This window comes from Capricornis sumatraensis, chromosome 20, assembly GCF_032405125.1.
Source record: "Capricornis sumatraensis isolate serow.1 chromosome 20, serow.2, whole genome shotgun sequence".
Taxonomy (NCBI): domain Eukaryota; kingdom Metazoa; phylum Chordata; class Mammalia; order Artiodactyla; family Bovidae; genus Capricornis; species Capricornis sumatraensis.
In genome coordinates, this window is record NC_091088.1 from 22,373,084 (window position 1) to 22,390,315 (window position 17,232).

Consider the following 17,232-nt stretch of genomic DNA (forward strand, 5'->3'; position numbering starts at 1 on the left):
TTCCGCCGCCATTTCCAAAAAAATCATCCTCTTCACTAGGGCCTTCCCCACTGAGCCTTGCCTAGTGGGTGGCTAATATCATACAGCTTCAATGAAGACAAGTTTCCTTACTCTGCGAGTGCCCCAGGGGGGACATGAACTCAGATTTCATCTTCTCATCTGTCCGACTTGTAATTAGCAGCCTCTCCCTAACCACCCATCTAAGAAATTAAAAACACAACTTCCTTCAACAAATCTGGAGTGATCCTTCCCGCTGCTGAATGGGCCCTGTGGTCAGGGCTCCCAGGTGTCAACTAATCCCACTTAGTTCATTAAGAGCGTGATGAAGGATGCTCCCTTCATCATGAGTGAGTTCAGTCGCTTCAGTCATGTCAGACATTTTATGACCCCATGGACTGTAGCCCACCAGGCTCCTCTGTCCATGGGATTCTCCAGGCAAGAATCCTGGAGTGGGTTGCCATGCCCTCCTCTGGGGGATCTTCCCGACTCAGGGATCAAACCTGCATCTCCTGTGGCTCCTGCATTTCAGGCAGATTCTTTACCACTGAGGCCCTGGGGAAGCCCGCCCTCCCCCGCCGCCTTCATCACATCTGATCCTAAATACATCCCCAAAGAGAATTCAGCTCTTCCAGGTTCCAAAGTACCTCTTGGCTCAGGAAACCCAGAGCCCCCAGGCTGCCTGATGTGACAGCACCTCAGGGCTGACCTCCTACTGATGTGACTCTGGCAGAGAAGCAGACTGCAAGGATTATTAGTCTAAAGAAATACAAGCCTCACGTTCAGTCAAACTGTTCTGGATCGAGATTTCTTCTAAATCATTGCTTTAGAAAATATTAACTACATGCACTCAATTTGGCTTCAAATTAATTTGCTTGGTGTGTTCTGGGTTTTTTTTTTTTTTTTTTTTTTTTGGCTTGGGATCATAGACAGCAGTTACAAGAATCAGGTAGCATTCATTCAGGCTCCAGTACAATCATCATTGACATTCACACTGGCTTTAGGTTTGTGGCTAGGTTCAAGCTCCCAGAATGTGTGTGTGTGTGACAGAACACTGTGCAAAAAAGTGCCTTCTAAAGAAACATGGGCAGCAACGGGACGGACGGCCTGACCATGGATGCACCAGAAGAGATCCTGCCTTCTCAAATGTCCCCGCCACCTTCCCTGATTTTGGTGCAGTTCTTCCCCCGTGAGCATACTTCTCCTAGTTTATTTACTTTCCTCTCTCTCTTTTTCTTGCCTTTGTGTTTTTTACTCCAACCGTTCACCCTTCAGACACTTGTTCAATATCTGTTTGTTTATTTCAGTTCGGAGCCATTCCCCCTCTAGCTCAGGTTTACCTTTGAATGCGCAGCCCCCTTGTAATTCAAGACCCGCCCGACCCCCCAGCTTCAATCCAATTCTCCCTCTGAGGCTTTCAACTCAGTTATGCCCGGCCTGGGTGAGCATCAGGCTAATAAGAAGAGCAAACACTTCTGCAGGATTTGCTGCATTCTAGGTGCTGGCCCATGGGCTTTGTTTAAAAAAACTTCTGTCTTCACGGCCATAGAGAGTGTCATCACCCCATTTACAGATGATAAAACTGAAGCAAGAGAGGCTCCATGAACTGCTGTAAGTCACAGCAAAGAGTGGAGTGGGGACTGAAACAAGGGGGACTCTGATCTAGACACCATACTGCTTCTCCCAACACCGATACCTCCTCCCACCCAGAGAACGTCCACAAACTGCTCCTGTCGTAGATATGTATACATATGAACAAAGGGCTCGTTTGGCTTCAATTTTGTTTTCCAAATGTAAAACTGTGTTCCAGTGTTAACTACTATCCCTATCCTGTGGTAGACTAAACAAGAATTGCTACTAAGCTCTCCTCTGCTCCCTGTTAGTCCAAGCACTGGTTTTAGAAATTGGGATGGAATTCTGGTGTCACCTAGCTCACCATGATAAGGTGTTCTGGTGTCAGGGCTGGGCAAAGGTGGGGAGGAGCTCCCCATCCGGCACTTGGCTGAGTTTGGTTCAGAAGAGGCCAGTTCTAGAGAGGCGCTTACCACAGGGGCAGTGAGCTTGCGTCTTAAGAGGATGTGGCAGGTGAACGTCAGTACAATGGCAATGGTGGATGCAATGGGGGCCAGTGCTGAGTTTCCACTCTGGACAAATCCAGCTTTTTCCAGTAACTTCCTTTCCTTCTTCCTTATACCTAGTAAACAGCAACGGTCCATAGTGGTCTTAATTTGCATGTCAAGCACCAGCACTGAGAAACATATTACTCAATGGGATATTGAAAGTGTTGTTCACTCAGTAGTGTCCAGCTTTTTGCAACCCCATAGACTGTTGCCTGCCAGGCTCCTCTGTCCATTGAATTCTCCAGGCGAGCATACTGGAGAGGGGAACCACTCCCTTCTCCGAGGGATCTTCCTAACCGAGGGATCAGATCCAGTCTACTGCATTGCAGGCAGATTCTTTATCATCTGAGCCACCAGGGAAGTCCAGTGGAATATTACTCAGTCATAAATAAAGAATGAAACATTGCCGTTTGCAACAACATGGATGATTATCATATATATATGAATGTAAGTGAAGTCAGAAAAGACAAATATATGACATCACTTATATGTGGAATCTTAAAAATAATACAAATGAGTTTATTTATAAAATAGAAAATGACTTATAGACATATAAAACAAAGTTACGGTTACCAAAGAGGAAGAGGTAGGGAGATGGATAAATTGGGAGTTTGGTCTTACCAGATACTCGGGCTTCCCAGGTGGCCCACTGGTAAAGAATCTATCCAGTTCCTTTAGGTGGTGGCTGGATCACTGAGTTGGGAAGATCCCCTGGAGAAAGGCACAGGAACCAACTTCAGTATTCTCACCTGGGAAATCAGACATGATTTGGTCAGACAGGACTTGGTCGGACACAACTTAGCAACTAAACACAAGAGTCAGACATGACTTAGCCACTAAACTACTGCAAACCATATTGGAAAAGAATCTGAAAAATATTCTTTTTCAGATTCTTTTCCATGTCATCCATACATGTATACATACATAAACATGTGTGCTGAGTTGCTTCAGCCATGTCCGACTCTTTGTGACCCTATGGACTGTAGCCCACTAGGCTCCTCTTTCCATGGAATTCTCCAAGCATGAATACTGGAGTGGATTGCCATGCCCTCCTCCAGGGGATCTTCCCGACTCAGGGACTGAACCCATCTCTCTTATCTCCTGCATTGGCAGGTAGGTTCTTTACCACTGAGCCACCTGGGAAGCCTATATATATATAACTGAACCACTTTGCTGTTTACCCCAAACTCGCACAACACTGTAAATCAACTATGTGTGTGCATGCTAAGTCACTTCAGCCATGCCCAACTCTTCACAACCCTATGGACTGTAGCCCACCAGTCTGTCCATGAGATTCCCGAGGCAAGAATACTGGAATTGGTTGCCATGCCCTTCTCCCCACCCAGTGATTCAACTTGCATCTCTTACAGTTCTTGCCTTGGCAGGCATGTTCTTTACCACTAGCGCCACCTGCTTCAATTAAAAAAAAAAAAAGCATAACTTCTGCTGGATCCTCCTGCAAATTAGTGTTAAGGGCTCCTGCTGAGAAGTTTAAATGAGAGGAAGCACAGACAGCCCTGAGCACAATGCCGGCATGTACTGGGGGCTCAGTGCTTGTCAGCTGCCATTGCTGGATGGCTTCCAAGGTCCTTTCTGATCTGATTCCCTGTGTGTCAGGAATCATACGCTCAGGCCTACAGGTAAGTAATGTAAATACAGGGAGCGGGCAGAGAGCAAGACCAGGGCGAGGGTGTCCCAGGCTCACTAGACTGTTCTGAAATCTGAGATCTGGAATTTTGTGAGACATCGTCCTACATTTAAATCTTGGGAACTAATAGAAAAAGTTAAAGTACTGTAGGAGCCAAACAAAACACATATGCCAGCCTGACGACTGCCAGATTGAGGCCCCTGCCCTGTATCTCAGGAACAGCTACAAAACCCCAAGAACATGTCTGCCTTCCGTAGTCCAGATGACACCAAGACTCTGTACCACTTTCAGATAGAATTCAAGCATCCGTCCCCTGGTGTTTAAAGTTCTCAACACCAACACCAGCCTCCTCCACAGAAACCCTTCCACGTTAGCAGCATGGTGCCACAGCCCTGCTCGGGGAGTGCGGCCTATGGACCAGGTGCTGGGCTGAGCCCTGCACAGGCAGGCTCTCATTAAGCTACTCTCCCCACCGTGTGACAAAGGAGAAGCCATCACTATGCCCCCCGACAGTAGAGGAAAGTCTTCCTGGGCTAAGTGACTTGATCCTTAAGAGATCAGGGCAGAATTAGAATCCAGTTCTGGGATTCAACACTTGCTGTCCACACACCCTTCCCCTCGAGAACAGCAGCCACCTCCTTTCCAAGCACAGCCTCGAGGCCTTTGCTCCTGCCCAGTGGGGCTTCCCCAGCTCCTGCGGTGTCCACATCCCTCCTGTCCTTCAGGGCCTTTTTAAAATGCCACCTCTGCCAGGAGGCTTTTCCTCATCTCTCATGCCCACGGATCTCCTCTCAGTTTCTTTTGTGGCTTTTTACCCATTTTATTCTATAATTAATTCATGTGTTTGCTGATTATTTTTAATAAATTTTAATCTGATGTCTACTATATGCCAGGGGCTGTGCCTGGTTCTGGGGAATGTAGGGGTAAAGAGGGTCTCAGCTTTTCCAGTAGGAGCAATAGACAAGAAATAAACAAGTAAATAAGATCATTACAAACTGTGTTGGGTGATATGAAAGAAATGAACAGGGTGACAAGACTAAGAGCTAAAGAGGGAGAGGACCTGCTTGGGACTGTGGTCAAGAAGGCCTCGTGCGTCACTGACATTACTTTAGGAGACCCACAGTTAAGAGAAAGTCAGCACAAAAATCTAGCAGAAGACATCCAAGGCAGAGGGAACAGCAGCTGCAGAGTGGATGGACGCGGATGCTGTTTTAAAAACAGAGGATCCGAGTGGCTCATGCAGAGTTATCAGCCTGGGATGAGATGTGATGAGGTCAGGAGGTCAGCAGGGGTCAGATGGTGCTGGATCTAATAGGCTGTTGGAAGGAATCTGGACTTCATTCAGAAGTCCTAAATTTGAAAACACTTAAGTGTGATAAGAAGTCACTAAAGATTTTTCAGCAGGGGAGAAGACAGGATCTGATTGACATTTTTAAAAGGTCATTCTGGCTGTTGAGTGCATCATGGATTTTAAGGGGCAGGCAGAAAGCAGAGGTTGCATCTAGAAGTTCTTTCCATAAATGGGAAGGGAGAGGATATTGGCTTGGACTGGGGTGGCAGTGGAATGAAGAAAAGTAGACAGATTCTGGATATATCCTAGAAGCAGAGCCAACAAACTTATAGCTATTTTTGAACTTAGTTAGCTCATCCTTCCTTCATTTTAAAAATAGAGATCCTTTCTAATTATTTTGTGTGACTCCTGTGGCCTTGTACATAGTAGAAACTTGGTACATATTTACTGAATTAAATTGAGTTACATTGAATTACATAAAATGGAATCAAATATAATCACATCAAATAAATTGTATTAAAGTGAAGTTCAATGTGCACAGAAGTATTTCTGGCTTTTGAAAGAGGGTACATAAGGCTGCCAGTGTCTCAACCTGGGACACTTCCTTTGGCAAGTTCAAAAGCAGATTTTCTAAAGCCACTTTCGAAACAGTGGATACACAACTTTGGGTCCAATTACAGGCTGGTCTACACGTGTAATTGTAGATCCAGACAGTCGGTTGTAACAGTGGTTCAGATCATTAACTGGTCAACCACCTGAGTCTATGTCAGCAATTATGTAAATATTCCTGCAATTAGATTTGCATTTTTATTTGATTGAGAGTTTTAAATATCATCTTTAAAACAAAACAGCTATATATGCATTCTCCTATCTGCCTAAAGCATGTCAAGTCAGTGGGACATCCAATCCTGATGAGGCTGCTGCCAGCAAGGAGGGGACACGTGTATAAGTGTGAGTGCATACATGTGCCCACATGGATGGCTTCCAAGTCAACAAAATAGCCTGAGCCAGCTCTTCTGCTCATAATGCTTTAGTGGATTATTTTTGTGAAGGGTAGCTGGCCAGTACAAGCACTCACCAGCCTCAGTATGGCTAAACCATATGCCACTCACCTACTAAGCTTTGGGTTCCCTAGAAGAGATGCCTGGGACTATTCCAAAATCTCTATACTCTTTTGAAAAGCCTGCAGATCAGCTTGGAGGTCCCCTCAGTCCATTTCCAGAATTCCCAAACCCAGAATCTTAAGAACCCATTGGAAAAGCACACTCTACAGGGTAAGTGGTTCTATCAGCAGTTGCTCATCCTACCTCGGAAGGTGTTGGTAAAAGATTTCTCCCAGGCATACATTTTAATCAGCTTGATGCAGGTCAGAAACTCATTCATTGTCTGAACTCACTTGTCTGTCACTGAAATTGCTGATTGTCGGAAAGCTGAATTGAGCTTAGCCAGAAACATCTGAAATCAAGGTACAGTGTTCAGAGAGAATTGCTGAGTTGTTGTTGGCCTAAAAATCCAGGGATCGGAGTGTAAGTGCCAGGAAAAGTTCTAAGGGAGAGATTCTCAGCTGAATCCTTCCATTGAGTTGTGGTCAATGTTCTCTGGGGACACAACCTGAGTCTGGCCAGGTGATATAAATGCATGAATCACCAGGATACAAGGGACGCACTGGGGACTTTGACAAATTGAAGAAGCATGCCCCCTTCCCCAGGGCATTCAAAGTCAAGTTCTTTAAAAACTATACTGTCCATGAGCCCAAAGTAAGGGCTCAGGTTTCAGGGCCAGGCCCTGGAAGCAAAGCCTTCTACCCACTTCAGTGAGAGTGTGCGTGAAATACAACTGCAAAGACCTGCTATTACCTGGATGGGGATGAATAGCATATACACGGATATCCCGATGAAAGCTGTGGGCCCCAGAATGAAAAAGGGGTATGCTGCACAGACAGCCACTAGGATAGGGATGGTGGCTGGCAAGGGACAAAACAAGGCAGCTTCAAACAAGGAATAACTATCGCTTGATAGTATATTGAGCACCTGGAAAGAAAGCACACAGGTTCAGGCTTTGGAAGGGCCACCCGAGCATTTCCTCAACGGATGGCTTTTGGAATGGCTGGGGCATCTGCGGAAGGAAAGGGAAAATGGCCTTAAAGGGGTTGGAGGCCATCAGAGAACCAACACAGTGAGTTTTGTGAGTTTCATGCTAGTATGACTCTGGAGAAGCCCATGTTTTAGGACTGAGAATCCCAATGAAGAAAGGCGTAAATACCACCTAGGAGTACGTCGCCAAAACCCACTGTCTACCTGACAGCTCTCTCTCCTTCTTCTTTGTTAGCTCAACCCTGCTTAATCAGGGCATGCATGGGCCCAGGAAAAAGAGCACATTTCCAAGCCTGATTTGCGGAAGCATTGTGACCATGCGGCTGTGCTAAGGGTAATGAGACACAAGCCAAGGAGCTTTGGGAGTGAATTCTGACAGGGAGCCAGCTCGACTTGGAAGACTTATCCCTTTCTCTTCTCTGTTTCTTCCTACCAGTTCTCTGAAACATGACTGGATGTCTGGACCTGCAGTTTCCATCCTGAACAATTATGGAAACCATGTACTAAGGTAGTGATAAAGAAAGATAGACGAACCTGGAAGCCCCCATTCCAGCCCTCGATCACCCTCTTTCAGACTCCTTTTACACAGAGTGAAATAAATTCATCCTGTTTAACCCACTGTTATTTGGGGGGGTTTTGGTTTAACACAAGTGAATCTAATCACAATTGATACTGGATGCTTTAAACAAACTGACAGAGCAACTGAAAGAAACAGTCTCTTCCCTTACATCACACTACCTAGGGTTCCCTTGGCCAGGGAAATATTCCCATGTAAAAGGTGAAGTTTTTATTGCTAAGGATTAAGGGCTTAAGGAAATGTCAACTCTAAAGTCTAACAGGCATGGTCTTTGTTGTGACTTGGCATCCAAAATGCTACACAGCTGGAATCATCAGACCCATTAGTCAATTTTATTAGATGCCGTGGTATGCTCTGTACTGCTTCGATGTCCTCACTGACAATCAGAGGGACTGAATGAGGTCACCCCTAAGCCCTGTTCCCACTGGAACAGGGAAGCCTTTCCAAATTCTTCAGCTCGAATGGAATCCTCCTTTCTCTGAATTCTTCTGGTGGTTTGAGTGTCCACCGCTTCACTTAGCAGGAAGAAGGGAAATGATGGACAGGACACAGACAACCAAAAGAGGGGGCAGAGATTCCACCCAGGAAGCACACCTCACTCATATTCAGAAAAGTCTGAATGCAGCTTCCTTCAGTTAGACTCCTTCTGGACCAGCTTACCTCACCAACAGAGACGTGTGTCAGCGTCTTGAAGGACACCAGGTTTTCGAAAACCAAGGTGGAGACGGCCACCTTCAACCGGATTGCCGTGCGGTAATTTATGGCCCAGGCAAGGGCCCAAAAGAGGACTTTGGTAAACTCAGTGGTGAAAAGGGCTGCGCACAGGCCAGCGCCAATCCAGATCTTCCTGGAGACGCTTTCGGTCTGCTGGAGGATTTGGTGAATGAGAACTGTCTGTAAAACAGTGCGGTGGGGAGAGGAGAGTGCCGCTGAGGTTCGAGGCAGGTACAGGAGGCTTCAGATCATGTCAGCAAGCAGACTTTATGAGGCAAACGTTTTAATTAATTTCAGTGGTAGCTGCCGTGCTTGACAAGGATTAGCTTTATGAAAATTCTCCCCCAAGGAGTGCAAAGATAACAACAATGTACTAAACCCACCAGCTCGTAGAGAAAGTAACTAATGACATTCTTTGCCAGTCTGGGGACCTGGGAGACAAGGGCAGGGAAGGCCCACTGCTCTCACCGGCCCTATGGCTGCCATGACAATGCACAGGATGTTGGCCACGAAATCCATCAAAACACGCGTCCTCTGGAATTTCCAGACCACTCGGCCCAGAGAGGCTTTCTCGGGACCCATCCTCTCTACCTCTTCATCCCAAAGGATTCGAAATCTGTGACAAAAGAACAGGAAGAAGGACAGGGACTTATATTCCTTCCCACTTGCTGTTGAAAGCCATGCTGATGAATAAAACATTGCAAGGATCCACAACCCACATCCCTGGCAGTGGCAGCTTCAGAACAGCATTAGTTCTGTCACCTTTTACAGCAGGGGTCCCCAACCCCTGGGCCACGAACTGATACCCGTCTGTGGCCCGCTAGGAACTGGGCTGCACAGTGGGAGGTGAGCAGCGGGTTTCATCTGTATTTACAACTGTTCCCCATCACTCAGTTACTGCCTGAACTTTGCCTCCTGTCAGATCAGTGACGGCACTGGATTCTCATAGGAGCATGAACCCTACTGTGAACTGCCATGCCAGGGATCTAGGTTACACGCTTCTCATGAGAACCTGATGCCTGATGATCTGAGGTGGAGCTGAGGTGGTGACGCTAGTGCTGGGGAGTGGCTGCAAATACAGATTATCATTAACAGAGAGATTTGACTGCAGCTGCTGCTCATAAGTCGCTTCAGTCGTGTCCGACTCTGTGCGACCCCATAGACAGCAGCCCACCAGGCTCCCCCGTCCCTGGGATTCTCCAGGCAAGAACACTGGAGTGGGTTGCCATTTCCTTCTCCAATGCATGAAAGTGAAAAGTCAAAGTGAAGTCGCTCAGTCATGTCCGACTCTAGCGACCCCAGGGACTGCAGCCTACCAGGCTCCTCTGTCCATGGGATTTTCCAGGCAAAAGTACTGGAGTGGGGTGCCATTGCCTTCTCCGGATTTGACTGCAGAGACCACAACAAATCAACTGTTTCCAGACTCATATCAAAACCCTATCAGTGAGTGGCAAGGGACAATTAAGCTGCATCTGGTGGGCTCCTGGGGTCGTGAAGAGTTGGACACAACTGAGAGACTGAACTGAACTGAACTGGTGGGCTCCTACTGATTCTGCATTAAAGTGAGTTCTATAATTATCTAATTATATACCACAATGTAATAATAATACAAATAAAGTTCACAATAAATGTAACATGCTTATTATATGTAATACGAAATCAATAATATGTAACATGAAACCAATCCCCTCACCCCTGATCCATGGAAAAACTGTCTTCCACAAAACTGGTCTTTGATGCCAAAATGACTGGGGACCACTGTTTCTCAGGGTGGGTGGGACATGGGACTGGCAGTGGCCAGAGCCCTGACACAGAACAAGCTGGGATCTGGCATTTGGGCTCTTTCCAGGCCCTGATTTCCTCCTCCTGCCTGTCCCTGGCACAATACCAGTTGTGACAGAAACACAGAGGCAATAGAGAAATCAGGAAGAAAATTTCCAGTGCCAGGAGGAGTTTGTCCATGTCAAAAATCAGAACAGAGGCCAGTGTGCCAGGCATGTAGGGGCACAGGGAGGCAAAGCAAGGCCAGATCTCATGGGACTTCATGGTCCTCAGGAAGGAGATTAGATTTCATTCCAAGTACAAAGGAAGCCATTGCGGGTTTTTAAGCTGATGTGACAAGATTACTTTACAAATCTAAGAGAACATCTGGCTGCTGTGAGAATGGTGGGTTATGAGGGTGGGGAGCAGGCAGACCACCATGCAAGCGCATGGGCATCCAGGCGGGAGGTGGCCGAGAATTTACAGAAAGGTAGACAGGGGAGACATTGGGCCTTGCAGATGAATTAGATGCGGGAGAAAAGGGGAACTGTGGGAATGGCGTTGACAGAGATGGAGAAAGGGAATATCATCAGGTAGGGCTGAGGATCAAGAACATAGCTTTTGATGTAGGATACTTGTGAATCATCCAAGTCCTGTTGGATGGTGGGTGTATGAACTCAGAGTCCGGAAGAGAGGCATGGACTGAAGATCACGTGTTATTAAGGTTGTCAAGCATGTGTTTGGAAAAGGATCTAAGCTGATGTTGGGTAGAAGGAAGGCAACATTAAAAAGAGAGAGAGGGGTAGAAGGAAAACCTGGTACTCCTCAGACACTGGTCCAGCCCATTTCTCTCTGCTCCCTGGACCGTAGGTTTTGGAAACCACCACTGACTGAGATTTCTTCGAGACACGGATAAGGGGATGTGAAGGCACAATTGTAGGAGCATGATTGGAACTCACAGCCCTTCAAGCATATAGACCAAAAATAAGGAGAATTCCAAAAGAAACAAATGCAGAGAGATGCCTTTGAGAGCTTCCCCACTGCTTAAAACAATGCAGCCATTAGCAAGAATGAAGGAACTGGGCTGCACAGCAGGAGGTTCTCGTGCTGTGGAAAAATACAAACTCTTAACTGAAAATAGCAAAACGGTTAACCATGAAATAGTATGCTTCAGTTTTTCTTCAAAGGGAAAAAAGATGACCTGTGAGCAGGAAAGAAGAAGAGGTATTGATCTGCAGAAGACGGTAGCACAGGGTGTGTTTAATCAGAGTAGAAAAATTCCAGACAGATGCAAACCAGCATTTAACACTGTTGACCTCTGGGGAGTCGGGTGGGCGTGTAGTGGGGGCACTTCCACTGCTTAAACTTCTGTGGCTTTAACATTTCTGTAATGAATCTGAATTAGGTTGAACCACTGAAATGTATGTTTTGGCAAGTCAAAATTATCAAATATTTCATTTGGTTCAACCAAAACATATTTTGTAATATGAAAGTCTATGATGTTCTGTAATAACCTAAATGGGAAAAGAATTTTAAAAACAATAGATACATGTGTGTGTATGTGAATCACTTTGCTGTAACATCTGGAACTAATACAACATTGTTAATCAAGTATACTCCAATATAAAATTAAAAAAAAAACTTTTAAGTCCAATGACAACTTTTAAAGTGAAACAAAACACCGTGCCTGGCCCGGCAGGCAGCAGCGCAGGTGGAGTCCAGCCAGCACAGAGCAAAGTGAGATTCCAGACACTCCTGTCCTGATGCGGTGATCCTACAAACCAGCTGACAGCTGCGCCCGAGTGGTCCTGAACCCTCAAGCCCTCAAGAAGCTCTTTCTCCCACCAACTCTCCCCAGTATTCACCTCCCCAGAGACTAGGCCAGGAACCAATGAAAAGTGTGATTTTGCCAGTCAAACTGTGAAATATTAGCCCAGTCAGCCCAGCCCACATCTCAGGGAGGAGCCAGGGAGAGTGACCACCAAGACTGGTGGGTGTAGATTTCCCCATGGGAAAACGGGAGCACCTAAAAGGGCTCGAAGGTCCCTTCCCAAGGTGGGCTCCTCTCTAGACAAAACAGACCGAACAAACCCTCGTACCTTTTGCCATTGGTGTCGGATGAGTCATACAGTGACAGCGGGGGCAGGGTGTCCACAGTCAGCGTGTGCTGGTAGCCTCGCACCATCACGGGTGTGAACCAGGAGAATGTAGCAGACGAGAGGAGCCCTGCGTCATCCACAGGGTTGGGCGCCAACCTGAAACAGGCAAAATGCTCGGTGTCCCAGGGTGTTGGGGTCCTTGCCTTGAGTTCCTGGCTAGAATTCTAAACTACAGTGATAACCATAGCCACTCTCAGGTGGTGACTCACATCACAGCCCTGTGAGCAGCCGTGTGCTGGGCCAGCCCTTGCTAGCTTGTAAGAGCTGATTTTTAGGAATTCTGCGTCAATTCTTAAACATAGCCAGTATTAAAATTGAATTACATAAATGTAAGTAAATTATCTTAGAGACAAATGCAATCAATACACAAAACTCATAGCTTTCTAGATTATTTTACTGGATTTTACTCATGGACGTAAATCTGAGTGAACTCCGGAAGTTGGTGATGGACAGGGAGGCCTGGCGTGCTGCGATTCATGGGGTCACAAAGAGTCGGACATGACTGAGCGACTGAAATGAACTGAACTGAACTGATTCTTTCAATTGTTTAAGTCTATGACCTCTGTGGTGAAAATAGCACACATAATAGGACTCTGTTACCATGCATCCCTTCTCAACTTTGCAATCAGTGACAGCATGTTGAAATAAGCCATGATGGGAGAATTTACACCATAAAAAATGAGAAGTGCTACAAACGAGGGAATTCTTTTAGTGAGCCAGTTGTTAAACATTTAGCAATGACCACCCCATGGGAAAGAGGGTACCTGCTTCATTTGCCATGAGGAAATGGAGACCAGGTAGCTGATCATCAGAGGAGTTGGGCACCTGGCTTTTGCTCTTGGGAGGACGGGGAGGGTCAGAGCAGGGTGTGGGGGTGACCCTGCCCAAGGAGGCAAGAGCTAAAGTCAAACTCATGGTTTATTGTGAGGATGGAATGGATTAATATATGTAAGCTACTACGCAATACTGGGCTCCCCTGGTGGCGCTAGTGGCAAAGAATCTCCCTGCCAGTGCAGGAGACGCAGGTTCAGTTCCTGGGTCGAGAAGCTCCCCGGAGGAGGAAATGGCAATCCACTCCAGCATTCTTACCTGGGAAATCCCATGGACAGAGGAGCCTACAGAGCCTACAGAGGTGGGCTACAGTCCGTGAGTAGGAGGAGCTGCACACAACTTAGCCGCTAAACAACAACTACGATATAAATATTAGCTAGCAGATAAAGGAGGAGGACAGGGGAGGTAGAAGGAAGGGGAAAAGGAAACCAATAAGGGAGGAGGAAGAGCTGTGCTTCTGCCCTTGAGGAATTAACCATGTAAGATGGAATAAGAGTCAGAGACACAGGGTGTTACCTCCTAATTCCTGAGTGTTTGCGGTATTCCAGGCCCTGGAAGAGCTTTGTACTTGTAGCAGATGCTGTCAAGATGCTCTGGGTCACTCTGTGTAGACTTTGTCACATTTACCTCCCATCTCAGCTGTGGAGGACAACGCTGTGCAGCTTGGGCTCTGCTGACAGTGTCCCCTCTCACAGGTGTGTTGTGCCTCTTTTCACTACCTTCAGGTCTTCTCAGAGCATCAGTGTAGCCCAGAATTTTAGGGGGCTAATGACGGCTCAGACGGTAAAGCGTCTGCCTGCAATGCGGGAGACCCGGGTTCAATCCCTGGGCCGGGAAGATCCTCTGGAGAAGGCAATGGCAACCCACTCCAGTACTCTTGCCTGGAAAATCCCATGGACGGAGGAGCCTGACAGGCTGCAGTCCATGGGGTCACTAAGAGTCGGACACGACTGAGCAACTTCACTTTCACTTTCAATGCCCCCAGGAAGAAAACCTAACTAATGGAGTATAAGAGCCCACAGACAAATGCCCCCACCTCCCACCCTATGGGTAGAAAATTGCATACTCCTGGAGGGGGCCTAGTAGAATCCAGTCCCCATGTCTACAAGCAGTGACACTGACAACACACACGCTCTCCTTCCCTGCCGCACTCTCCCTAAATCTTTCCTCCTGCTGCTTGGTATCGCCTCACAAGTAAGCTACCTGCACCCAAGCTTTTGACTCATGCTCTGCTTTTGGGAGAACCCAAGCTAAGATAGTATTCAGTTCAGTTCAGTCGCTCAGTCTTGTCCGACTCTTTGCAACCCCATGAATCGCAGCATGCCAGGCCTCCCTGTCCATCACCACCTCCCGGAGTTCACTCAAACTCACATCCATCGAGTCGGTGATGCCATCCAGCCATCTCATCCTCTGTCATCTCCTTCTCCTCCTGCCCCCAATCCCTCCCAGCATCAGAGTCTTTTCCAATGAGTCAACTCTTCACATGAGGTGGCCAAAGTACTGGAGTTTCAGCTTTAGCATCAGTCCTTCCAATGAACACCCAAACTGATCTCCTTTAGAATGGACTGGTTGGATCTCCTTGCAGTCCAAGGGACTCTCAAGAGTCTTCTCCAACACCACAGTTCAAAAGCACCAATTCTTCGGCACTCAGCTTTCTTCACAGTCCAACTCTCACATTGATACATGACTACTGGAAAAACCATAGCCTTGACTAGACGGACCTTAGTCGGCAAAGTAATGTCTCTGCTTTTGAATATGCTATCTAGGTTAGTCATAACTTTTCTTCCAAGGAGTAAGCGTCTTTTAATTTCATGGCTCCAGTCACTATCTGCAGTGATTTTGGAGCCCCCCAAAAATAAAGTCTGACACTGTTTCCACTGTTTCTCCATCTATTTCCCATGAAGTGATGGGACCAGATGCCATGATCTTCATTTTCTGAGTGTTGAGCTTTAAGCCAGCTCATTAATAACATATTAATACTATGTGCCTGGTACACAGTAAACATTTCCCAAAGGGTAACGTTAATGCATCACATGACATAATCCTAACAACAGCCCAAGTATTGGGGTGATATTATGATCCCATTTCATAGACAGGAACATCAAGGCAAAAAGAGGTTATAGTACTTGTCCAAAGTCTTATAGCTAGTCAGTGGTGAAGCAGGAAATCAAGACCAACACTTGCTGACTCCCATCTTTCTCTTAAACACTATATCACACTGCCTCTCCACAAAATTGTGAACAGAGCCAAAACAGTGGGTAGTTAGAGCTCTCCTGCTTGGAACTAAAGATGGTAGCCCATGCATGACCCTTCAACCTTCACCTCTCACCTTAGAGGGTTCACAGGTTTATCTTTGGTCTATGTATTCTGAAAGGAGAGCAGTGCTATGTCATCTCACCATGGAGATGTCACTTGGCCTTCTGCTGCTCAGAAGACAGGTTATAGAGCACTTCTCATGTAGAAAAGGTGTGTGTGCTTGCGTGCATGTGCGTTCAGCCGCTCAGTCATGTCCGACTCTTTGTGACCTGATAGACTTTAGTCCCCAGGCTCCTCTGTCCATGGGATTCAAACCTCATCTCCTGTGCTCCTGCAGTGGCAGACAGACTCTTAACCACTGAGAAAAAGCAGCTTTTAAAAATATTATAGTTAATGTAATGTTAAGAATACACATATAGTAATATAACATCACATTATAGTTAAGGATGTGAGCTTGGAAATCAGACTTCCCGAGTTCCTATTCTGCAATTTAACCCAATTCTCTCTCTCCATCTGTGTTCCAGACCCTTGCAGCTTCTTCCTTCAAGATGTCAGATCTGTTTCCCCACACACCTTGGATCTGGGCTTCCATGTGACTTGATTTGGCCAATAGAATGCAGTGAAAGAAATGGAGAACCTAGTGCCTGCTGGAAGTTCATAGTCCATGGGGCCCACCTTCCCCCAGCCCATCACCCCCAGAAGCACAGCCATCTTGCTGACCAGCAACGCATAAGAAAATCTGGTCAAGCCTAAAACAATCACTGTTTATTTAGCTCAAGTTCCTGAACCACGAAAATTTCAAGCTAAAGAAATGGTGATTGTTTTAGGCTACTAAGTGCAGAGGCAGTTTGTTACAAAGTAATATCTAGGTGATTAACTTTGTGCACATTATTCAACCTTTCTGTGCCTCTCTTATTCACACATCAGATAAATATAATCACAACACCTCCAGGGTGGTTGTGAGGAGTGAATGAGAAGATATTTGTAAAGCACCCAAACAGGTCCTGGCACATGGCAAGCTCTCCTTAAACATTTGCTGTTGCCTCCTTTCCACCAAAGGAAAGGAGGATTCTTGAAGTGAATGGTCAATAAATTTTTAAAATGGATGGATGGATGGATGGAAGGCCAAAAGTACAAGCATACAGAGCCGCAACTTGGGGAGCAGGGGCAGTGTCCACTGTCCTGATGGGCTGGAAATGATTCCTGGAAGTTCTGCCCAGACCTCCCTTCAATCCTCCTCCTGACTTACCTTGCATAGGGTCTCACGGGGATCATGGTCTTCAGGCTGGGGTCATATCTCTCTGTGAATGATCTCCGCTGGCCTCGCCGGTCCAGATCAGAGATAAGGTAGGGGCCATCACCCACCATCTTGATGGCAGTCTAAAGCCCTGGGCTCCTGGTCTAGCGACCTTCACTCGGCAGCAGAAAGGTGAGGAGATGAGGACACTCTGAAATGGGGTTAGGCAGCCCCTACTCCACCCAGATCAGTGCCAGTCTGGTTTCACCAATCAACCTTTCACATCATGGAGGAGAGTGCAGAAGCCCCATAATTCCCTCAACTCCACCAAGAGCCTTCCTTATTAGCAAAGACATTCTGTCCCTCTTTTTTCCCATTAGGGAGAAAAGGCTATGACAAGTTTTCTACCAGGAGCCAGCCCATGACCACGCCTAAGTACCAGCTCAGCAAACGAACCCAAGAAGGTGTGTTTGCTGCCTTAATGTGACCCAGATTGAAGTTTGTCACACATACAGACAGCCTTTTCTCCCTAATTCTTTCAGATACCC

The 17,232-nt window shown here is 46.6% G+C and overlaps 1 protein-coding gene across 1 annotated transcript in view; it reads right to left on the reverse strand.

Moving 5' to 3' along the window:
* Nucleotides 1-16,815, reverse strand: part of ABCC12 (ATP binding cassette subfamily C member 12) — a 28,245-nt gene extending 11,430 nt beyond the window's left edge. The window contains 7 exon segments of the mRNA XM_068991694.1: nt 2,043-2,191; nt 6,364-6,511; nt 6,913-7,086; nt 8,387-8,620; nt 8,909-9,056; nt 12,301-12,456; nt 16,697-16,815. Of these exon segments, the coding sequence (XP_068847795.1) occupies nt 2,043-2,191; nt 6,364-6,511; nt 6,913-7,086; nt 8,387-8,620; nt 8,909-9,056; nt 12,301-12,456; nt 16,697-16,815 (1,128 nt within the window).
* Nucleotides 16,816-17,232: the final 417 nt, after the last annotated feature.